Raw genomic sequence first — 24,819 nt, 5'->3', positions numbered from 1 at the left:
CCAAAGCCACTGATACTGCACAGGCACACTGGTCCAAATTCTAAATATGTTTTGATCTTATATTCAGGGATTAAGATGTGTATTTTCAATATTGTAATCTAGCAGCAGCTCACGATTATTATTGCAAATATTCTCTGCGACTCACTGCCATTTCTCCTATGTGAGATCCTGTTTTCTTCTAAAATGAACTTTTTTAAGCATGGTACCGACCAACCTAAACACAACATATCTCTGCCAACTGTCTGTAATAGACTCCCATACATCACATGTATTAAAATAAATGAAAGGAAAATAATATTTAAAACAATCTTTGTTTAAGAATCATTCAAGTTCATCAGGGCAGGACTGTGTGGAGAACAGAGCTGGACCAATCAAGGGGGGGCCCTGAAAGGCTGGAGCCCTGGGCCAGAGCCCACTTTGTCCATGTCTTGAAACTTCCTGATACTTATACCAGCAGTATCAGTGTACAATGCACCCATCATCTAAAACTGGGAACAGTGGTGATTGCACAAATTGGGTCCCTAACACGATACTTGTGCATGAAGTGGACCTCTCACGACACATTAGTGACAGCACTTGTGACAGCCGTAATCGTGCACCCCACAGGTTTTCCTCACCTGACACTGGTGACAGCAGTCTCCGTGAGCGCACTCTACACCACTCTTTAACTTGCAGGTAGTGGCGTTGCAACATGGATTCGTGCATTCCTGCCAATGAAAGCACATCTTTAATAAGCTGTTTGACATCTTCAGTATTACTTCAAGTTAGGAAATGTTTTTTACCTGCAATATCCCTAATAATTCCAAACACTTGACAAAAAGTCTGTAGTCTGCACCCGTGTAATGTAAACCGGAATCCCAGTATTCACTATGAATTGGGGTTTTACTTAGATTCCTTGTAAGGCACCTGGTTTGACCATGAACCAGACACTCACAGGAAACTATCTCTGATGATTTTAATGACACTTTCTATTGAAAGACCTCAAACCAGACATGAGATGAACATCAATCTCCGCCTGATTTGGCACCAGCTATGAAAATTGATTCCGCATTAGGGAGAGGATATAAGGCTAAACAACTACCAAAATGTTTGTTTAGTTGTGCACTTTCCTGGTTTTAGCTTAGAGAACAGCCCATTCGAGTCCTGCCAGAGTTTCCACCACAAATATTAATGCAAAGGTAACCATGTTTATTTCAGTTACTCTAAGGACGGGTTACATGTCAGAATATCACGGTCAGAAATATTGTCCAACATAAATATTGTCTTCTAAATATAATTTATAAAAGTAATATGCCGTTGGGAGTACATTTTCTATTATTAACTCTAATGAGGCAACATTTTTGAAAACAGGATTTAGGACTTGATATTTACATCAGACGATATTATATCACCATACAATAAGGACGAAATGACAAGTCCAATGTTAGGCTTGGTGGACTGTCTGTGCCTCACATTATGCTTTCACATTTCTGTTAGATATCAGATCACATATACAGGAGTTGATGCACTGTTGAGACATTACCTTTAGTTAGTTCAAGACGGTATACCAGCTGGCTTTGCTTTAAGGCTTGCTGAAGACATTGCGTCTTCTTTTCTTGAAAGAATAGAAGAATTAATCTTTCAAGACACCAGTGTTTATGTTTTTCTTAGGCTAAACAGTGTAGCAGTAGCCAAGAAACTGAAAAGGCTATAGGCAGGGAGCATCCAAGCGCGGCTAGGAAGGGGCTACAGGTAGAGGAAGGCACGTAGAACTATTACCGACTGAGTTAGGAAGATGTTCTAATGTGGGGTTGAAGAGGAGTGGCAGGTTGGGCTAGGGAGGGCTTAAATCTTTGGCCCAGGAGTGAGAAAATGCTGGAATGGAAAAAGGCGGATCTGTATTGTTAGCATTTGGTTTCCTTCAATCTGCCTTCCAGAGTATGCATGGTGACATTGCTGCAGTGTGCTAGAACAGCCTTACACGTAGCCCTCCATAGATAACCAGCCGTGCGAGTACCACTGTGTAGTTCTACTCAACCTCATCTATTTTTTGCGTTGTTTATAACTGAAGGTTGGTCATGGGCTGTGCCAAGGGTACCATTGCACTGTACCCATCCCATTGGGTTTTTGGGATGTGTGGAGGCCCCAGCGATCTCCCTGGTCAACAGATGCCTAGCATCACTTACGTGTTAAGTATAGCCTGATGAGTGAGCCAACTACAGAGCCACTGGTTGTGCAGAAGCATAATATTGGCCTCTTACTCCTTATGGTGTTTCTACAGGGTATATGGGTTGCCCTGGATGGTCTAGATGTTCCATACATAAATCAACCTTCTTTTCACACCCACAGGTTTTATATACCACTAATGTGGAAGGTTCTTCAGCTAGTGATGAGGACCATGCCCACCTCCAAGGTCCCACAGTCACAATCTTCTCCCTTCTCCAGGAACTGGTTCCCACAGACTGGGCCACCATACAGCTCTTGAGCATCAGGCTCATTCATCAGGCAGCTGGGCTGGTCACTTCTCAGGAAGCTCACAAGGTCATCTCTGCTGCAGCTGCTGAAGAACTTTGGGTACTTTTGTCTAGAGAGCGGACAAGAAAAATAAGGTGCATACGAGAGTCAATCAATTAATTCTGATTCTAACACACATTCCCTCTTTCCATCTCAACACCAACTTCGGTGAGACAAATGTTCTGTGTTGTGTTGAAAATAGAATTCTGGTGCATTGTTTCTTTGACTAGAGTTTTGAGCCTTGATTTAAGCCTTTATTTTAGGAGAATGTACATGTCAGGAACTACGGGTAGAGAGAAGGTTCAGTCTTCATGTAGGCAATCTCTGTACTTAATTTTCATCCAAAAAGGAAGACCTACAATTCAGATAGGAATTACCAAAGGTGTCCTTGGTTGACGCTGGTTAACTGCTTTGTGGCCTAAGCAGAAACTTTTTATTCCAGGCAATTATGTGTGCTACATGAGGCAAAAGGTTGGTAAACTGAGTACCTTTAAAGGGGGTAATGATGACATCTTAGAAATGCTCATATTAATTACTGGTATTGTTCATTACTTCGAGTAATAGTCTTCCTCGCCACAGTCCTTACTAATGAGGCTTCTGCCTCATGCATAGAATATGATAACCCTCTTAAAAAACACAATGTCTGCTGGTCTAGGCAATCGTCCTTTAGAAATACCACCGCTAGCCCATTGATACAAATGAAGGACAAACCTTCTTCCATTTCCAGTTATATCAAAACAACAAAAGCAAATATAATCTGTATAAAGGAGGGAGGGTAAAGAGGAATGCTACAAGGAAGACTACGACTCAGAGTAATGAAGATTACAGGAAAGTAATAGGAGCATTACCTCCTCATATGTCTTCCTTGTACCGGTCCTTGCTAATGAGGATGTATCCTGGTTATCCTCCCTTCACACAGCTAAATTATTAAGAATGCAGGAAAATTGGAGGGGCAATCGCCACAGAGTGAGTCGGAGGGAACGAGTGGGGAGCTGTATTCCCCGCTATCTTCGGAGGGGGAGGGGGGAGGTGATGAAGGCGAGGTTGATCCTGTGCGGCACTGAGCGGGGCTGTCCCGGATACTCTCACATTATGGCCGGTGGCCTGCCTCACTCCAAGGTACTACATATGTATATGCTTGCTGCTTGGACCTGTATGTACTGCTTATTTCTGATGTCGGGGGAGGGGGGTGCAAATTGACTGTTTGTATTAAAACGAAAAATAAAGTTTTCACAAAAAAAAAAGAATGCAGGAAAATTAGCATTTTAGGCCACGCCACCTGGTTTACTTATAATTTTAACATCTCAATTCAAAACTGCAGAAAAGACCTTAGGACAAATGCTGCTGATTTGAACCCTCCTGTTTGCAATCCATATTGAGAGATACAAGGGTATTTAGTGTGGCCCAGACAGCAGCATTACAAATATCTTTAAGAGATACCCTCCATGTATACTGCCCAGGAGGTAGATACTCCTCTTTTTGACCTACCCTTAACCGATTCTTATAGGATCACATGATTTAAATCATAAACCAAGGACACTGTTTGATTGATCCACCACCTACTCAGTGTAGAAGAAGATGGACAAAGTCCCTTATTCGGAGTACCATATGTTACAAACAGAAATTGTACACTTCTAAATTCTGAGTTGTGAAAACATAAATAGATAAAGCTTTATGAACATCTAACAAATGTAAAAGTTGCTTTTTATGTGAAGTGGAAAGGGGGGGGGGGAAGCTGATAACACAATATCTTCATCTAAATGCAATGCATATGCTACCTGAGATAGAAAAGCCGGTCCTCAACACTATTTTATCTGGAAAAAACGTCAGGTATGCATCCTCAAACAAAAAAGGCCCAATTTCTCCTAATCACCTTCCAGATGTAATAGCAACTAAAAAAAAAAACCTTCAAAGTTAAGAATTTTAGAAAAATGTATTCTAATGCAGAGGTCAGTAAGCGTTTGAGGCCTAATGGTAAATCCCAAGCAGGAATGGGAGAATGAATTACAGGTCTCCAGTTAGAAAACCTTTTTACCAACCTAGTTACAAGACTTTCGATTCATCTATTCATCTTTCTTTGAATTTCTTAATAGGTACCCATTTAACTGTGTGAGGTGGAAAAGGCCAAACCTAAAAAAAATATCTCTAAGAAAGTCTAAAATTCTTGTAAGGGGTATGAGTTTGCCCCACACCAATGCTCAAAATTATTCCAATTTATGGATTTTATTTTAGGTGAACGGTCTTCTACACGCTTGAATTGATCAGGCTACCTCCTCTGAACAATTAATCACAGCCTTTCAACTTCCAAACCCTTATTTTGATCTTCAATAGGGGAAACTCTGGAAGAAGACGGACACAAAGAGGCGATGGGTTGATCAAAGGAATAGAAAGCTCTATCTCTGCCAACCTGAGAATTACTGGAAACCCAGGTCCCAGGCCAATGTGGGTCAACCAATAGAATCTGAGGTGTTCCCTGCATAACATCCTCAGTTCTTTGGAAAATATGGGGATGGGTGGAAAACAGACATCAGAACTTTTGGCCAGAGCACAGGCATTCTGTGATAGGAAAAGGGAGCAGCACTGAGAAGCATCGCATTCTGGTTTGATTCAAATATATCCGTCCAGGAAGAATTAACGTCTGGATGATTTGATGTATGATAAAGAGACAACTGAGACTCATTGAGGATGAAGATGGAGAACTCCTGCTCAATTTATCCTCATACCCTTTCTCCCTTGTCGAAAGATAAAAGGCAAAGGCTCTGCCTAGACAAAAGGCTATGCTGCCTTTTGGCTATGTTCACGCTGTAGAAATATATATATCTACATATAGACATGGAAATGAACTTATACCCTGACCTTGAAATTTTCCATCCAGAGGAGCCAAGACTTTTGTAAAGAACCCTGAGGACAAGGAAAATCCAAATATTGTATCTCTAAATTGGAAATGCCTCCCCCAAACACAGACACATAATCATTTCTTAAACTGCATGCACAGGAATCTGTAGATATGAATCTAGCAGATGTGAAGAGGCAAGATAGCCCCCTTTACATATCAAAGGAAATCTCTTGCAGGATAGGCGCATGAGATAAGCATTCAGTTTCTTGAGATCTAGGGTTGGTCTGTATTGTGCTGAAGGCTTTTACACCAAAAAATGATGGAATGGCATCCCTTTCCACACTCTTTCAGAGGCACTGGAATTTTGGAGTTCTTCTGCAACAATGTCTGGATTTCCCTGTGTAATTGCTGCTCTTTTTTGAGGATTCTGAGGATTGGGACTTACTGTGAAAAAATCTTCTGGTGTTTCTTGAAATTCTATCCTGCATTCTTCTTGAATTATGCTAACATCCCAAGAATCTGAGATTGACACTTTCCCTTTGTTGAAAAAGATAGGAAATGGGTGATGATCCTGATGGCTGGAACAGGATCTTTCTAGCCCCACACACCTTTCCACAAAAGGGTTGAAAAGAACCTCTAGATTTTCTTTGGGATCCAAAACCTGTTCGGTTTTGGAACCAACAACTTTCATCAGTTGGATGTGTTGTATTCATCAACGTCCCATCCTCAGCAGATTTTTTAATCAAGTCGTCCAGCTCAGTGCCAAATAACTTAACTACAATAATTGGAAAGTGACTTGGCATAGACATTTGAGCTGCACATCCATATGTGTCTTCTCGCTGATGTAGCTGAGGTAGAGGCTAAAGTGCCTAAAAAAATCAAAGGAAATGTACGCAGGGAACCTGCCTTGTTCCATTGCCAAAAGTCCTTTAGTACAATCTGAACTTTCCTGACTCTCCTCTGCTAAGGCCTGAAAATCTTGTAATTAAGACTGGACAGTGTAAGATATATGGTCACCTTTTCTACCAAGCAAGATCCGCTGGCTCTGGTAGCTAGGCCCTCCCCTTTGGGAGGCCCATATTCGCGCTCTACCCGTAACACCTCATCACTAAGACAGCATTCTTAAAATAAAATACCAAAAGACGTCCCGGCTATTTCTAGATGTGTCCCCTTACCAAATGTAAAAAGAAGGTTCACTGGCTACAGTATTTATTTATTTTAAAAAAGAGTCTCAAACAAGCATTTAGAATAAATAAATAAAACAAAGAACTAGCTAGCAATGCAGGAGATCTGGTCAGAGACAAAAGAAAACCAAAGTTGGAAGGGTGTTTGACCCTCATTTGTACAAATATACTGGGGATGAGTTTCTGATGGACCATTGCCTAGATCAGCAGATTTTGTTTTATTAGGGAAGTGAATATGGTCTATGCCTGAGAAAGAAGTCTCATTAGTAAGGATTAAGACGAGGAATACAGATGAGGAGGTAATGACAAAGTGTGGTTTGGAGCACTCTGGGCAGCATTCGTCAACTCCCTCAGTGCCATAAATACATAAGTGGAAGGGAGGAGATAAAAGAAAACCTACCCATTAAAGTTTGTTCTTTATTCAAACCTGGCAAAAATATAACTGTAGCAATGATTTCAGGGATGAGCTGGGAGTGGTGGAGGAAAACATGGAGAGAGTGGGGTGCGAATATGGGGTGGAGGCAGCAGGTGGTGGAGAGAGCAAGAAAACACATGCACTCCCATGGAGTGCTTAAAGTAAAAGAACAATGTTGTTCTCTGTTGTGAGCCGTGTAAGGATACAAGCCATCCAATCCAAAGGATAGTAAAGAAGCTGTGCTCCCAGGGAGGGATATACACAAGAAGAGGAAGGAAAGCTGTTGGGAAAAAAAGAAAAGAAATGCAGTTGACGAGAATGTCAACAAATGATAAGCAATGGGCTGACACATAGCACACTGTAAGTGTTGGTATTATACACAAACGTTTAGCTGTCTGTAGGTGATGCCTAAAAAGGTCAAAATACTGCTACATATTCCATACCTGTTTGTTATACAGAGCCTGCATAAAGCTCAAAATCTTTTTGGGCAGAGGCTGCATGCACAAGAAGGTGATGTAATTGAGAAATGTGGAGAATGGCGGTACCAGCAAAATTAATCCCTAATTAAAATTTGAGGACTTTAAATTAGAGGATTTTCTCTTCTAAAATGTAAACGTTCCTGATTTATGCTTTATACTTGTCAAAAGACTTCAGCTGATATAAAGTTAAACAGTGTTGCCTTAGACTGTGCTTTGACGAGCCACACACACAAAATGTACTTATAGCAAAAAACCTTCCCACATCACCTCATGTTGACGAAAACTCTGCCAGCATTTTAACCTCACTCTTGCACCTTGTGAAAGACACCACTTTCTAGCGCATGCATATTTTAGGAGACACAACTTCACTTGCTTGCAGCCTTAGAAAAGCTCACTTGCATCACACAGTCACTAAGAAATCATATTCTTGGTACACATTCCCTTTTCTTAAGTACACTAATTACTCTGACGCAGGGAGGCATTTCATGGGTGGAGAGTGGGTGTTCACACGCATCCACCCATTGATTTTGGGGCTTTCCCAGATTTACCATTAGTGGTAGACTTGGGAGTGTGCGACAAAATGCTACGCCACCCCAGGTGAGACGTAATGAGGAGAAATATCTTCATTTCTCCTTGTTTTTCCTCTATCTAAGTGTGCTGCATTCTGCAGTACACATAGTAAGAGGGAAATGCCTCTTAGGATTGTTTTTGTGCAGGAAGGCTTTCCTGCACAAAAACAATCCTGCATACAATGCAGGCACCCTTGCAACAAGTTGCAAGATTGCCTACGTTGGCCCTAAGCAGCCAAAAGTGAGCCAGCACTAGGAAAGGACAGAAATGCGATGAATCATTTTAAATGTGGTGATTTCCTACTCTTTCCCTGCAGCGCAGAGCAGCGCAGCAAGGTGGCTTGCTGCTTTATGCTGCATGTAAGACTGATAAATATGCACCTGATAAACATGCCCCCAAATTCCTTACAATCAACTCCTCTCCTAAGAAACAAGATGTTGTTTTTACCAAAAACGAATTTTCAAAGAAACTTCAGTCTCAACACACATTCACATTCATAGAAATGATTTTCCATTCAGTGCTCACTCACATTCACTCATGCTCACTCTCATGCGTCTTTGGAAATGCATCCTCCATTGATCTCTGTAAGATAGTGGTTTCATTGGCCTGTGGATGGTCTTGCAGCAATACCCTGGCAGTAGCTCCTTACCCCACACTCTGAGCCATGACACAGCCCCCATTTGCCCTGGGCATGGCACAGTCACAGTTGGGCACATCTTCGTCGTGGGACATGCCCAGGTTGTGCCCCATCTCGTGAGCCATGGTAGATGCTGCTCCAATGGGGCTCTCGTTGTGATCCTGGGGAAAGAGGTACAGAGATTATCAGTCACTTTTTATACTGGCTCAGGAAGAAATTTCCTCTATTCATGAAAATTGCCCGCCATTTTTGTAAGAATTTGGACTTTTATGTTTGAAAATATCCCAGTTAAGTACGAGCCCATCATATCGAAGCCAAATCTTTGTGCAAGTCGAGCAAGTCATATTCTATCTTCATCCTTGAAAAAGAATTGCTCTTTCCTACTATTAACAAGTAAAATATTTTTTTTTAATCATCAGGGAAATCAATTTTCTGTTGTGATCAAAGAAAGGCCTTTGTTGATTCTTGTTATTATGTTTAAAGGCATTCCACTTTGCAGAGCATTCAATATACAATTAAAGCCATTGGTTAGTTCCAAAGCGACAGAAAAATGGTGGTACAGAGGTAACTATTTAAGTTAGCATATGTAATATCGCTTCTCTGGGTTATTCCCCATTCCAGGTGTTAAACCTCAGAATCTCCCAGTAAAGGCATGATATCGGTAGTATCAGTGTCTAGTATTGCTGTGGTATATTACTTGTCGTACATTTAATCCAGCGCTAAGAGGCAAACAGACCTAATTTTATTTTCCAAGCACCATACCTGGAAACGACATTTAAAGATCATGATTCGCTGTGAAAATGGGGCATCTGGAGATGAATTGGATGAGGGGCACTGCTCCTTCTCTGCAAGAACTTAAAGCACAATGCAGCCTCCTCACTGTCCTTCTTTGACACAGAAGAACCTCTTGTTTAGATTTACACAGGGACTGACATTTTAGATACTTCAAAGTATTTGTTTCACCCAAAGGATCAGGTAAAGAAGTGTCAACCTGGAGCCGGCTGCTATGAGATGACGACCATAGTAAATTAGTCAGCAGGTACTGTTCCCATCGTTGAAGGGTACTCTCAATTCCAAAATCTCCCGTAGAAACTCATCCCTTTGTATGATAATCAAAGTGCAGGACATCAAGGCCTCATCGTTAATGAAGTTCCAAAAGAAGCATTTAGCTGTATGTACCAGGAGAGGGTGGACTGCATGGTACTGCGTTTGATGATGGCTTACCATGGCGGCCACAGTTCTAATCAGCAGGAAGCAAAATCAAATTTCTGTTTTTCACAGAAAGATCCTTTCTCCGACTTGTTGACTCAAAGTTAGGGACTTGAGCGTATTTTATATACTTTGTCAACATTCTGTCTACATTCACCATGCCCCCTTGAGACACTGTATGTACAATAAAGCATTTGAGAATGCCCATTCTATTTCATCCTCAAATAGACGTGCTGTATTCTCACTCTATGGGCACTAGTCACAAGGGTAAAAGTGCACGTGCAGATTCACTCAAGTGCAATGTTAGTCTCGCATCTAGGTGAAAGTCAATAGTTTTTCAATATTCACCTTTTCAAATGTAGATTTACAGCAAATTGAAGATTTACATTTCTACACCTTCTCAGTTCAGGGGGTGGAGACACATAAGACTGAATTTTCATCTATAAAGTTACTGCTAGTAACTTTCGATAATAGAAGGAGATCTCTGCCACCATAGCGGAGATCTACCCTTGGAAAAATATAGGGAAAATCAATACTTTTTTTTTTTAATGGATATGAATATTTTTTTTTTTTTTTTTTTTGTGAAAAACCTTTATTGATATTTCAATCAATTACACGTATGGGCCTACAACCCCCGGGGCCGGCCGCTAAACAGTCAGAATAACAGAAAGCAATTATATCACAGTCAGCACCTCGGGGAGCAGAATCTCGATGCGAGCATACTCTCAATCTCTGAACAGCCCAAGTAGGAGACCAGGATAATAAAGGTTTACATTTTATAATAGAAGAGGATGGAAGGATCAGGTGCCAAACAGTTTCCCAGCAGCGAAAAAAGGCAGGCAGAATGATGAACGTAAACAATAAACAGCAGTCTATCTAAGCAATGGCGCTGAAACAGGAAGTTCAGGATGTGGAAAAATATCACGGCCATTTGCGCCTGCAACCCCCTGCCCTAAGACCCAGGAAACACCACGGAAATTATGGCACTCAGGAAACAGCAGTGATTAACAACAAAGGAGTTCTACCAGGCTGATCCCAGAAAAAGACAAAGAAGAATAAGAGAAGAAAAGGAGGCCATGGAAAAAAAGGGTTTAAAGACTAAAGAATCCCCTCCCCCAACCCCCCACCCTGCACCTCTGCAGATGAGTACGGCCCCCCCCCCCCAGCAGTGTGCCTGTCGCCCCGTAACCAGACCCGAAATATAGAAGAAACAGAGAAAAAGGAGTAGGAAGAGAGCCCCCACCAGACGGGGGGGTAGAGAGAGTATTAATAAACTGGAGGAGGGCCTGCAAAACATGCCCCCGGCTTCTCCCTCCCGCACCATATATTTCCCGCAAAGCATACAATAAACAACACAAAATCGACCCTGTCAAAGAAAAGTAAGGAGCATTACGCACTTAGTACACTAACCGTTATGCCGTGAGAGCACGCAACTCCCGAGCCCGCCCGCCTATTAGATGACCACCTCTGAAGGATCAGCCTTATCCTTGGCCACTCTTTGCAAACCTACCCATGCATACCCATCGACCCAGTGCCATGTCCAATGTTACAAGGAAGAGAGGCGACCAATAAAGATCAGGAAGCGACACACACAGGTAGGGTAGAAGGCTCTGAAGATCGACACAGTCAGCTCTATGGAGGGTCGTCTTTCCCAGTGCTGCCCCAGGATTTACACTGCACACCAGGTCCAGGAAGGCGGAATCAGCCAGAGCAGGCGGCCGTTGCTTGGATATTGCCTGAGTCGCCGGAGGCCGCGCACGGGACAAGGCCACCACCCCCCACTCAGGTCCAAAACCTCCGGGACAGACCAGATCCACAGCCAGCTGATCGCACGTTAGTATACTGTCCGGAGTGTCCAGGTGTGCACTATTCACAGGGGCGGCCACGACACTGTCCTCCCGTGTGCAGTGTAAGAAGTCCCAGCGTACCTGGGGACAGGCAGGCCGCAACTGTTCCGACGCTGATGTCACTCCATCGAGCTTACTCCCCAACACCCAGGCGCCGTGAACCAAGGTGGAATGAAGGGCACCGAGAGCTTCGAGAAGGTCACCGTACCCCAGTACAGCTCCCGGCGCTCGCTCCGCTACGCTCCTCAGAGTCGCACCCTCCCAATCCTGCTGCAACCCAGTGTACCGGATGGTGGACTCTGTCCTACCAAAATGGCCGCTGGGTAGGTCCAACCCAGATCGGGACCGGGACTCAGGCACAAACGCCTCGGGTTCCATGTCACTGGAAACAGGGTTCCGGGGGCAGGCAAATAATGTGTCCGGTGTGTGGTCAAGGGCCACAGTCATCCCCACCACGGACCAGCGCCCGCGAAAATCCGGGAGCAGCCCGCAAGAAGCGGGGCGAGTTACGGGCGGCGTCCGGGCAGCTCACCGGCGAAGGCTGAGGCAATCACCGGAGAGTCTTGGAGTTGCCACCTCGGGCACGCACTCGTTCCGCCACTCTCAGTGGTAGGAACGACCACGGCGAAACGTAGGCCGATATTCGCACCGCTCCGGTAGACCGACTCCACCCAGTCACCAAAGGCCGCTGTTGTTGAACTGCCGCCCGGCCATGGCGTCCACTCGAGGTCCCGGTTCCAGGGCTGCACAGGCCGCAAACTTCAGACGGACATTTCTCCGGCGGTACCGCTGCCAGAAACTTCGGGGTCACACGATCAGTTGCCGCTCTCGTTCACCAACACGGGCAGATAGCGCAGGCTAAGGATCTCATGCAGGATATCTGTGCGGGGTGCGGAGGTTCACGGAGCCGGGAGCCTACGCTGCCGTCCCGGTCGCCATCTTGGCTCCTCCCCGGATATGAATATTTTAATGTAAAATATATATGTAACATAAAACAATAAAAAGTATTTTTATCCTGGAACTAATAAAATAAAATTTTAGAGCACATTAAATCTTCACAATAAATGTTTACTAAATAATGGAAACATAAATAATTTATTTAATTAATATTTCCTTTTTAAACACAATACAACTACTCTCACTAGCGTTTTTATATTTAATCACTATTTAGTCAATGTAATTAATGTAAATTAATTTGTAATGAAAGTTTAAGCATTTAATTCAACATTTTTTAAATACGTTAACTATTAATGTTTAAAAGAATAAAATATGTAACTCAAGTTTGTATCATTTTAAAATCTTACAAATATATATATAGATATATACCTATATATGTAGACAGTTAGATAGATAGATAGATAGATAGATAGATAGATAGAGTTTAAAAGTCGAAGTAATTAAATTATTTGAACCTGATTTCTTAATCTAACCTATGATGTTATATTAAGTCCCTGCTTCCATTATATTTAGGAGTGTTCGAAGCACCATTTGAGAGGCCATGTGTGGTGTAGACATACTGCAAGGCTGAGCTGGAGTATAATTACTACTGCTTTGTGAACTTTAGAACTGTAGTACTTTAGAAATGTAGTTTGTGAAAAGCAATGGCTTCACTCTTCTATTGGTGGGTGTTTGTGTACCTCCTTAAACTACACTTTACCTGACCCTTTATCGCTCAATTCATTTCTCTAAACCCCTGACATGTAGTAGTAAAAATCTCCGCTTTCCTACAACTCCAGCTGGTCACTCTCCCGTTTACACCAACATTTTATACTTACGTGTGCAGAGACTCCACCACATTGGCAGAAATCTCCACATAGAAAAGATGGGAAAGGTGGAGGTCTCCCTACGTAAGTTTGTAAATAGCATTTTGTCGTTTGCGAGTAGTACTACTGTATTACTACTTTATATGCTACAAAATGCAGTCTTTGAGCATGCCCAAAGTGCCTATGTTGTGTAGACTGAGTGTGGAGGCTTAGACTCAATATAGTTTTGCTTACATACCACACTGGCCGGCCCTATGCCGGCACCTTCGTCTCTCCACTGAGATGCTAGTACCTACCCTACGTTTTGTGAATTTTACCTGCCTTTTCACTGATTAAGAACAGAATAATGAACCTGCTTTTAAATAGATATGGTACAGAGAAGTAGGAGCAATAAAGCTTGAGTGAGTTCTAGAGAACCTATTACTTATAAAGGGCAAATGTTAAGGATCCCCATTGTATGAAAGAGCTGTCTGTGAGGCAGCATGTTCCATCAGCACCGAAGGAATCCCCTTGCCACAGATTTAATTGATCCTCGATTATCTGAAGACTTCTAGATGGTGTGTCTAAGTTTACAGCGCAAAAAAGCTAGCCCTCTCTCTGGATATCTGTAGAGGTCCAACACCAGCTTTGTCATGAGATCCACAGAGAATCACAACCAGCTCTCCTTTAGAGATCTGTAGAGATCATAAACAACTTTTGTGCGGAGATCTGCAGATGTGCCAGATCGGCTCACTGTCTGTGGCGTTATCCAGTCCTTTAGCTCTAGGTTTGTAGAGCTGTAAGGCCAGCCTTCTATATGGAGATCTGAGGAGGTTCAATGCTAATATCTGCCAGGAGTTTAATTATAGTGTTCCACAAACAAATCTGTCAGGTGGTTTGTAGAGCCTATTACCAGCCTCTGCATCTGTCTCCTGAACACTGCCCAAAGATATGTAGAAGCCCAAGCCAAGTCTTGTCTGTAGATCTGTAGATTAGTCTCTGAGAGGAGAGATGGAATGGTCAAGAACCCGACTCTGATTTCAGAGAGAGCTAGAGGCCAATGAAATGCTGCCTGGAAATCGAAAGATGCCCCATACCAGACCGTGTCTGGGGATCTTCATAGGTTCAATACCCTCCCTTGGCTTGGAGGTCTGTTCTAAACAACATTGACTCTGCGTCCACATACAAACACTGCCTCCAAAGCTCTCACCTGGTTCACAGCTCCCGAATCTCCAGTGCACATTGCTAACTTTGTTGCTAGCCCAACCGTTGAGCCAGAAAAATTCACTCCGCTAGGGAAAACAAAAACACAGAATGCATTAAAAACCCTTGTCCAAACAAAACCATTATTTAAATTGCCTTTGCCTTTGGCCTCCTGGAAAACATACTAATGGGTATGTGCCAAACTAGGTAATGCACTGACAGATGGGCTGGTGCTGTTGTGCTTCACAATGGGAAGAAGGAATGGCCCAGGGCAACATGTGTTGACTACAGCAGGAATTTACTATCTTGAGATGGGATCTGGGTTAGATACCCTAGCCTAGGACAGACGGTGCTAAGCCAAGGACAGAAGATTGTGCTTAGAGAAATGGATAGGAGAGGACAGAAGGAGGCAGTGGGCCTTAGCAGGAATAAGTTGGATATTGGATGTTGGATATTGGATAAGAGGCAGGGCCTACAACAGGGTTTGTTCTTAAGGACAGGAGATGGTGCCAAGGCTGGAGATGTCTTCCAGGGTAGAAGGTGAGAGGTAAGTCATGTGGAGAAGAGGTGGGTTAGTGTAACAGGCATGGTGTAGGACAGACAGCATGGTCTAGAAGAGTTGTGAAGAACAACAGGTGTGATCTAATGTATGTGTTTGGACTAGGGCGGGGCATAACCAAGGGTAGGCGGTGAGGTCTAGTGTAGGAGGTATGATCTAAGGCAACAAGACCGTTGCATGAGTGATAAATGATCAGGAGTCGTGGGGCTCATGTAGGAGGTATGATCAAGGTAAAGAAGCATTGTTTAGGGCATGAGGCGAGGCCGTGGGCAGAAGGTGGAATCTCAGTTAAGAGACTGGTCCTTGGGAGGGACACGTTCCCAATGGCATAAAGTAATAGGAAGGCCAAGAACAGAAGAAGAAGGTGAAAAAAAGAAGAAAAGGAAGAAAAAAGAGGAAAAAGAAGAGGGAAAAGAAGAAGCAACTATTACTTTATATTCATTACTACCAGTTCAAAAACTGTTCTTTTGTGTCTAACGGGATAGAATGTAGCAGCTAAATAGCAAAATAAAAGCCTGTAAATAACGATGTCTCTTTGTGAGGCACTTGGACATTGTCTGGTTGTCTCGGTATCTGCTTGGTTTATCTCAGAAGGGATCAGAGTGACTGATGACATCTGATGTTGTGTCTGAAGGATGTATTCGTTGGCTGGAGGTACGTCTGACCCTCTCTTCTCTGTGAAGTTATTGAAAAAATGTTCTCGATGTGCAATTGGACTGATTGCTTGTCAGTTACTGGTTTGCCTAAATCGTATAAGTGAGGCAGTAAATAATATTGTGAGTTTGTTGTTATTAGTTCTTAGTTTCTAAGTAGCATCCAGGATTCAGCTAAGATTTGTGAAAAAATTTGCCTTCGGTCAGTAAATGGTTGGAGCAGAGAATCACCTGAAAGGGAGTGCAGCCTTTTTGCCTTCCATTGATCGGCATCAATTAGGCTGCTGTTTTTTGTGTGTCTTTTTTGGTACTAGTTTTCCAGTCTGGGATAGCTCAGCCTTTTTCTTGGTTACAAGTCTGAGTCATTCCTGGACCACGTTCAGGACCTGGGATGTTTGCGCCCGCTTTGCGCGCCCCCCGGGGCACTTTGGTATTACAGAAGGTGGCGCAGACACTTGTGCATCCCCTTCAGTTACACCAATAGCGCTGGCTCATTTAAAGCACCAGCGCTACCTTCACCCGGCAGTCCCTCATTTGCATAGGGGCGTGCCCTATGCAAATGAGGGGAGTCCTTTGCCTCTGCGCTCGCGACATATTACAGACGCGGGCGCAGAGGCAAAGAAGCTCTCAGGAGGCGCACTCACAGTGCGCCTTGAGTGCGCCCCCTGAGAGCAGCCCTATGGACCCCCCAGACATCCCCTTGCAGGCGGGTGCAGTCACTGACCGCCTCTGCCTGCAAGCGGAACTCTAATCCACTTTAAAAGTGCAGGCGGGTTGCAGCCTGCACTGTGAAAACAAGGAGCGGCTGCCAGCAGCCGCTTCATGTTTTCACATGAATGCGCTGCCCTGGGGGCAGTGCGAGTTTGCGGCTGCCATGGGGGCCGCACATACATCGTAATAGGGCGAATTGTCATTGTTTGTGCCCGTCACAAACAATGACAATGTGTAGTATGACCCCTGGTTAGGTGTGTAACTGTTTTGCCCTCTTTATATGAGCTCGCTTAACCTATCCCAGGAGAGTTGCTGTTCTTTTTGAGATGGTCAAAAGGTGAGTAGGGCTAACTACTTTCATTTATCCTTTTCAGAGAATCTGGTTAGAGGTCGTCACTTTAGTGGTGCAAGGAGTAAGGTGTGCACATAGTCTGGTTCATGCTGATCTCTTGTTATTTTTTTGGGGGGGGCTGCTTGTTTACAATAATACGGTGTTGTACCTGGAATCCTGCGAATAGAGTGGTTGTTTGAGGGGAACTGTTGAGTTCCCCTGCTGGCTCACATTCCAGACCTGCAGCACAGTTGATTACTGTCTGCATGTTCCCAGTAGGGACATGTCGAGGACCCATGCTCACATTTAGTAAGAGCACATTTTACAAGTAGCATCTAGGACTCAGAGCTCCTTCTAGAGGAAAGGAAGACAGGACTGACCTTTTAAGTAGGACAAACTCGAAAAGGAACCGTCTCTGCCACATATCTGTGCAACGTTATTATTGTTAGTTGTTATTGTGACAAAGCCCTGGCAAGTCAGAAAGCTTTTAGTACAGCTTCCTGGTCCAAACTTGCCACATGTGACACTGGGAAATCTACTTTATCTCTGTGCACCTCAGTTGATCATGTGCGTGTGTGGGGGTGGTGTGTGTGTGCACTTTTAGATAACACCTATTGAGTGAGTAAGGAGACGTATATGGATTCAGTACAGTGAATTAGGTAGCAACTACCTTAACTGAACAGGTGGTAGTTGAAAGATCAGAAGAGGTGCCCTTTCAATTTCTTGGAGGTGAATGGTCAACAGTCTGGGTACCTCAACAGCCGGTAGAGTCAATGGCACAAAGCGCATGTCTCCTTTTTTTAGTATTGACCCAATTGTCTCTGATGTATACCCCACATATCCTCAATATCATAATGTAACCCTCTTCCCTTTAGCCAAGTCATCCAGCATCACACTTGTTGAACCCCCACAGGTAGGAAACTCACGTCACCAGTTGTGCATTGTCGTGCTTCTTCTTCTGTAGCAGATACTTCTTGCGATAGGACAGAAAGTTGTCCAGGGTAGGGCCGGCATCGAAGCTGATCACAATCGGATCTTCTCTGGTCCAGACTTCAAGGCCAATCAGGGCCACGCGGAAGTTGAGGGCTCGGTAGAGCTGAACAGAAAATAAACAGGTTGGGGCCACATGGTAAAGCACGCTAAACATAAAAGGGAGGTGAGGTTGTAGGATGTTGATGTGAAGGCTTTGTTGGCCTTGATCTTATTGTATCTGCACACGAGGAAGATAAAAGCACCCAACATCATCACATCTACACAGTGAGAAAGACAGACCAACTACTGCTGATTATGGTTCTTGTTGACTCCCTATGACAGATAAGGATACCTCCTTTAGGTTAGTATCTAATTAATTACTATAATAATCACATCTCTGTGGAACGAAGATGTTTCTACCTCAATTTCGGTATTCGAACTGCAAGACGAAAGTCAAAGACATTGCTACTACATTAACGGCTACACTTTTAACATTGTGGTAGTACATGCTTGGCGTGAGGGTCCATAACTATGCCTCTACATTCTTTTTAATATGTATGCATAATCTTGTGTGTATTTACTGGGCTACCCATTCTTCATATAATTTTCTCTTTCATTATGCCTATACCGACTACATAGTTTTCTTTAGCGTAAGACTAGGCTCAAACAGAAATGCCTTGCAGGATCTGTACAACCGGATATGTGCCACACCTGCATGCACTGCACGAGCAATGGTCACCACACAATTCAACAAATAGTTTAGTGAGATCATTTGTACTTGCGCATGGGTGGTGAAAATTGGTGAAAAAGGAGATCTGGCGATAAAAAGCACCTCAAAATCGAGGCGCGTCCCAAAGTGGAAACGAGTGTTGAGACGAGCATGCTTACTTAGCAAGGATGCACTGTGCGGGTCTCTCAGTGTACTGTCAGTTTGTGATTCCACTGAAGGTGCTCTGTGTTTTTCAATGTTCCATCAGCAAAGCACGTTACTGCTGATGAGGAGATATACCCCATGTGCACCACTACACACAGAGTAGAGGGTGTCTTCTGCCATTTCGAGGTAGATTATGTAAAGATTGGCTGTTGGTGGGACATGTGATTGTACTAAGTAGCATAGGCATTTTCAGGGGTGGGACATTTTATCTCTCAATATATAGAATATGTTCATTCCCCTATCTTTGAGATCCTTTCGTTCCCTTGGCATATATGGAGTCGTGTGTGTTTAGGCTTACATGTGGCATGCAAGGACACTATGTGCAGTATGAATGGTAGACACTTTGCAAGCAGCACAAGATGTTGGTTCCCTGCGAAGGGTAAGGTCTTCTAACTTCCATTTTCTTGGTGAAGCATCCACAACAACCCAGCAACTCCCTAGCAGTTTCACCCCCTCTGGTGTTTGACTGAAAATAAAGTTCAGTCCAGAGCCCTGTCTGAACACTAAAGATCAAGCTGAACTGTGCTTAGTGTCTGGGCAGGTCTACTTCGACTACTTGACTGGGGTTCAGTGGCTGGAAAGTTTCAGTACTCCATCCATCATCTTCTTGTGTTTGCTATGTTTGATCTAAGTGGCCAAGGGTATGCCTAGACATGGGTCCCTTGCTCACTTTGCCACTGGATTCAAGCAAACCTGGCTGATATGGGGTGATACCCCGAAACCGGTCCCAGGATGCTTGTTTCTGGTTCAGGGAGGACCTGGTTTGGCAGTTCAGGCTGGACTGTTCCCATGAGGAGCAGAGTCAAGACTGATATGTATATCGCTGGGTCCAAACTGGGGTGGCATAGTGAGCAAAAGAACGATGGATTAACCTAGATCTCTTGACTCGGGTGAGTGGCTGAAAAGTTTCAGTACTCCGTCCATCATCTTGGTGTGTTTGCTACTTCAAGAGCGGCCTGAAGATAGCCGACCCTTGCCCATAGTGTCTGACTTGTGAGAGGCCCAATCTGTATCCCCTGGCTATATTTGTCCTCCCTTTCTTCGACAGGAACTGCCTGGAAATCACAGTGGTCCCCCACAATGAGCCTAAACAACCTACCTTGTAAATCACTGTTTATTTTTGTGAACGGTTTGTGTTTGCCCCTCTCGTGCGTGAAACATTGGGAAAAAGGATGGTGTAGACTCTACCCACTTTCCTTTGTTAGAATTATCATTTTTTAAACATATGTTTATGGCTGAAAATGTCTTTGTCAATCAATCCCATTTTTCTTTAAAGATGTTGTTAAACCACAAACGTAAATCCCAGTTTCCCAGTTGCTAGTCGAGACAGGTGGGTCCTGTCCTATAGAAAGCATAGTTCAATTTTGGGAGGTGGTTTTTCGCACCCAAAAATATTTTGGGCCTCATTTACAAGGTTTATTCGCAGAGCAGCGGTGCAAGGAATCTTGCTGCGCTGCCCTGCATCAAAAGAAAAGGGCAGGAATGCGCTGTATCTCTGAGATACAGCACATTTTGTGCTTTTCCCCTGCGCTGGCACACAATGGGCTGCCTTGCGCCAACGCAGGCACCCTTGTGCCATGGTGCATGGGTGTCTGCATTGTAGAGATGATTATTTTTGTGCAGGAAGGGACACCTTCCTGCAATAATTTGTGTTTTGTGACACTTTGGTAGTTTTTTAGCTGGCTGGGCTCGTGCTAGTCGAGTTGTTCTCCCTTGCAACTGTAATCACTGTGAAAGGTGAGCATAGAATAGGTGTATCATACATGATAAACAACATAGTAAACTGTCTCGCACCTTTCGTTTCATGCGACTCCATGGAAAAGCCTTTTCCACAGATGCCCATTTGAGATCTAAAAACAACTTAGGGTCATATGGCAGCAATAGAAGGTGCTAGAACATTCTAGTTTGTTTTGTTGATCATCAATCGACCTACATATCCTATGTGTAAATAACTCCCCATTCTTAATACAGAGCTCGTTGTGGCTATTGAATTGTATTGTTTGTGTGACTACAGTGACATACTGTTGCTGAGTGCCATTCTGAACTCAGGTCATGCAGTGATACCTGTTGTTTCGATTTAGCTCTCTTTGGAGAGTAAAGTGACCAAAGGGAGTAACTTGGTTATCAAAGTGAAGTGCAATAAATACCAGAGGCCCTTGGACACCATCGGGTACACGTCAGCAGCCATCACAGATGCTGCTCAGTAACTACTGAGACCTATTTTTAAAGTTCCAGGAAAAGGCCCCAGAGCAAGCAATCATGAAAAGAATATTCCACATCCAATCTTCCTGCTTGAAATAGGGCTCTCCCACCTCATGCCATGAAGAATATGCCTTTTCAAGGTTAATCACTTTTAGGCCTACACACCAAAGCTTTAACTTCCCAGACAAAGATTATCCAGGAGGAGGCATGACTGTGTTCACAAGATGTACCAGCTATTCCCTCTGGCAATATTACCTGAATTTTGGTTACATGAAATTCAACATTGCCAGTTTTGTACTTTTGGCCTCCTTGCATTTTATTAGTAGTTTTGAACTTCTCTTGGCTATGCAGGTCTTAATGTATCGTAAGATAGGCTCCTCACATATAGACTGCGGTACACCTGATGAAAACCCAACCGAGAAAAATGGCCGACTCTTCTTCGAGTGCTTGTAGTGGGAGTATACCATGATCGGCGGCAAGCCACTCACCACTTAATAACAATTACTACAATAACATAACATAACGTGTATTTGTAAAGCGCACGTTCACCCATAGGCATCTTGGCACTGAATAACAGATGTGTATTGTTATGCAACTCAGTGGTACTCATTTTATCGACCTCAGATGGATGAAAGACTGAGTGGGCCCCCGGGACTTGAACCTGTGACCATGAGCTGCCAGCATCCTTTGCCTGCAGCAGTGTGGGTGTGCAGTAGGCATACATATGTCTAGCCAGGGACCATTCATGACTGCCTTCAGCAATGAAGAGAAGGGATTTCCATCACTCCATTCATCATTACAATCCACCATCCCTTGCACCACAAAGAGAGGATACTTCAGTTTTCAAGATAGTCGTGGTTATCACAATCGTAAACATGAAAGACAAAGGGCCCGATTCACAGAACTAACTTAAGACAAAATCCTAAACTTACTACCATTTTGGTATTCACAGAAGGCACTTACTCGTTTTGGTATTCACAGAAGGCACTTACTCATTTCGGTATTCACAGAAGTTAGGAGTCCTAACTTTAGGACTCCTAAATGCCTTCTGTGAATACAGAAAGCCTTAAAATTAGGATTTTTCTCAGTTTAGTAGTAGTATAGTTAGGACTCCTAACTTTAGGACTCCTAAATGCCTTCTGTGAATACCGAAAGCCTTAAAATAAGGATTTTTCTCAATTTAGTAGTAGTAAAGTTAGGACTCCTAACTTTAGGACTCCTAAATGCCTTCTGTGAATACCGAAAGCCTTAAAATAAGGATTTTTCTCAATTTAGTAGTAGTAAAGTTAGGACTCCTAACTTTAGGACTCCCAAATGCCTTCTGTGAATACCGAAAGCCTTAAATTTAGGATTTTTCTCAGTTTAGTAGTAGTAAAGTTAGGAGTCCTAACTTTAGGTCTCCTAAACTGAGAAAAATCCTAATTTGAAGACTTTCGGTATTCACAGAAGGCATTTAGGAGTCCTAAAGTTAGGACTCCTAACTTCTGTGAATACCGAAGTGAGTAAGTGTCTTCTGTGAATACCAAAATGAGTAAGTGCCTTCTGTGAATACAAAAATGGTAGTAAGTTTAGGATTTTGTCTTAAGTTAGTTCTGTGAATCGGGCCCAAAGATTCCATTAATAGATTTCTTACAATCATGGAAATAAATACAATACAGTGGCATGCGCGACAAAACGTATGAAACTCTACCCCTCTGGAGCATGCGACAACGTTTGTGGTGTTAATGCTGTTAGACATACTCAGGCACTTTACCCTGTCAACGTGGTTCACAATTTCCTGCATGCGGTTCCGAATCGTGATTAGATCCCTGTATCTTCTGTACTGTACAAACAAGAACAAAAGGGATTTCAGTGACACTTAAAGAGTTTTGTTTGCTCATAAATTTCGTGGTTGAAAGATTGCGGCATCATGGAAGGACAAACTATGCACGCAGAATGACTAACAGGAAAAACAAGAGTGGGGGCAGAGTGAGCTGGAGTCGAAGAAGGAGGAGAATAAATTAAACTGTGAAAGAGTCATGGAAATAGAAGGGAGGCCAACCCGTAGGTAATCGAGACAGATGAGAAAAGGACACAAAGAGCATACAGACCTGAAGAGAAATAGAGTAACTGTGAGAGCAAAAGATAAACAGAGAGAAGGACTGACAGAGAGACAGAGATAAGAGAGGGTGGGAGACATAGAGAGGAGTGAGCAGAAAGATACAGAGAGACAGACAGATGGGAGTGTGAAGCAGAAAAGGGACAGTGGGTTGGAGGAAAGAGAGAGAGAAAGGGAGAAAGAGAGACAAAGGCAGAGAAAGACAGAGAGAGACGTGCACGGAGGGATAGAATAAGAGAAAGAGACAAAGACAGATGATATAGCGAATAACCGAATACAGTTTCCAGAGATCAATGAGAAAGATAAGTTGAGAGACAGAGACTTAAGTCAAATAGATAAATCCAGAGCGATTTTAGAGATCTTGGGGTCTTAAGGGCCGGATTTTAGAGGTTTGGGGATCCTAGGGGTAGTAGATATATTTCAAGTCCCCCGAATCAGAATATTTTGAATTAGCACATTGAGAAAATAGTTTCAACATTTTAAGGAGGGTTTTATGTTACATTTATGCATTACATTAACCTACTATATGCTGTCAACCTTTCTCCCGCTGTTCCCAGATATGAAGCCCTCTTCCTATTCTGATGAGCCACACCGCTTTCCACTGCTAAAAACCTTGTCAAGTCTTTCTTCCTCAATGGTTGGCCCTTCGCCATTTCTTCTATTCAAAATGGACCCTCCTCTTGAATAGTCATATCCAGATAGAACTCCCTTGTGGGCAAGTTTCAATCTAGTTTCAGGTCAGACACAGTAAGGAATCTGCAAAATTAATTGTGATCAATGATATCCGCCACACCTAAAACGAAGACCATCCCTGTCTTCTCATCTTATGGACATTGTAGACCATCTAATTCTGCTGGGCGCAGTGCTTAATTTGTAAAATATTAAGTGCCAGGGCTCTGACCAGGAGGCCACTGCAGCTTGCACCACCCATAGCACTTGTCATCGCTGCCAAAACAACTACTAACCATCTCGCTCGCATGTAAATGCGACAGTTCAGAGTATTCCAGGTTCCCAAAGCTAAAGGAATGGTGGGAGAGGCAGGTATTATCACTTTTAATGTATCTGTAGTCCTAAATCACCGTTGTTCTGCTCATCTCCAAATAACATGTGCAGTGCCACCATGTGGTGGACTGTTTTAAGTATAGTGTTGACAATTAGGTGCCGGTGCCGAGCACCGAACACCAATTAAGTCCCGGTGCTGAGCACCGGAAAGCACCGGCTCAAATTAAGCACTGGCTGGGCGCTCTCAAATAACAGAATGAGGACTGAAGTAGCGCCATTCTTTCCTCTCATGGTGATCTCACCTAGAGAAATACTGTCAATTTTTCTGCCAACCCGCCCCCATCGTGTGCAGTGTGCCACAGAGTTCCACTCCACCCTACGTAATAAGACGACACCCAGATATATCTGAAATTGGACTCCCCTGAATCCCTATTGAACATTAAATCCTGATTGTATTCCATACACAAATAAAGGGTACAAAAATACCTCCCAACTTCCAGAGGTGAAAGCTGCAGCTAAAAAAAAAAGCGGCCATTCCCTGCTGGCGGCAGGAGACAGATGCAGCTATTGTTTGTAGAGCAAATGTACAAATTAAATGGAGTTTACTGTAGAAGCTGTACTCCCTCTTACCTGACAAGTGCAGACAAGAGGGAATACTGCCTCTACTGATTAAATATGAGACCTGTAACTGACTAAGAAACACTGCCACCACTGGCCGGATATGCGAACTGCAGCTGAAAAA

General features: G+C 43.4%; 1 protein-coding gene across 2 annotated transcripts in view; it reads right to left on the bottom strand.

Annotated features, from left to right (window-relative positions):
* ADAM8 (ADAM metallopeptidase domain 8) overlaps nucleotides 1-24,819 on the bottom strand; it is a 162,564-nt gene that overhangs the window by 71,596 nt on the left and 66,149 nt on the right. For both annotated transcript variants that reach the window (XM_085608712.1, XM_085608711.1), the window contains exons 8-13: nucleotides 22,731-22,799; nucleotides 17,796-17,965; nucleotides 14,623-14,704; nucleotides 8,627-8,775; nucleotides 2,386-2,563; nucleotides 618-707 (exon numbers count right to left, since the gene is read on the bottom strand). In XM_085608712.1, coding sequence (XP_085464838.1) covers nucleotides 618-707; nucleotides 2,386-2,563; nucleotides 8,627-8,775; nucleotides 14,623-14,704; nucleotides 17,796-17,965; nucleotides 22,731-22,799 — 738 coding nt within the window. The remainder of the gene's footprint in view (nucleotides 1-617; nucleotides 708-2,385; nucleotides 2,564-8,626; nucleotides 8,776-14,622; nucleotides 14,705-17,795; nucleotides 17,966-22,730; nucleotides 22,800-24,819) is intronic.

This window comes from Triturus cristatus, chromosome 1_2, assembly GCF_964204655.1.
Source record: "Triturus cristatus chromosome 1_2, aTriCri1.1, whole genome shotgun sequence".
NCBI classification, from domain to species: Eukaryota; Metazoa; Chordata; class Amphibia; order Caudata; family Salamandridae; genus Triturus; species Triturus cristatus.
This window is presented reverse-complemented; position numbering and strand designations above follow the sequence as displayed.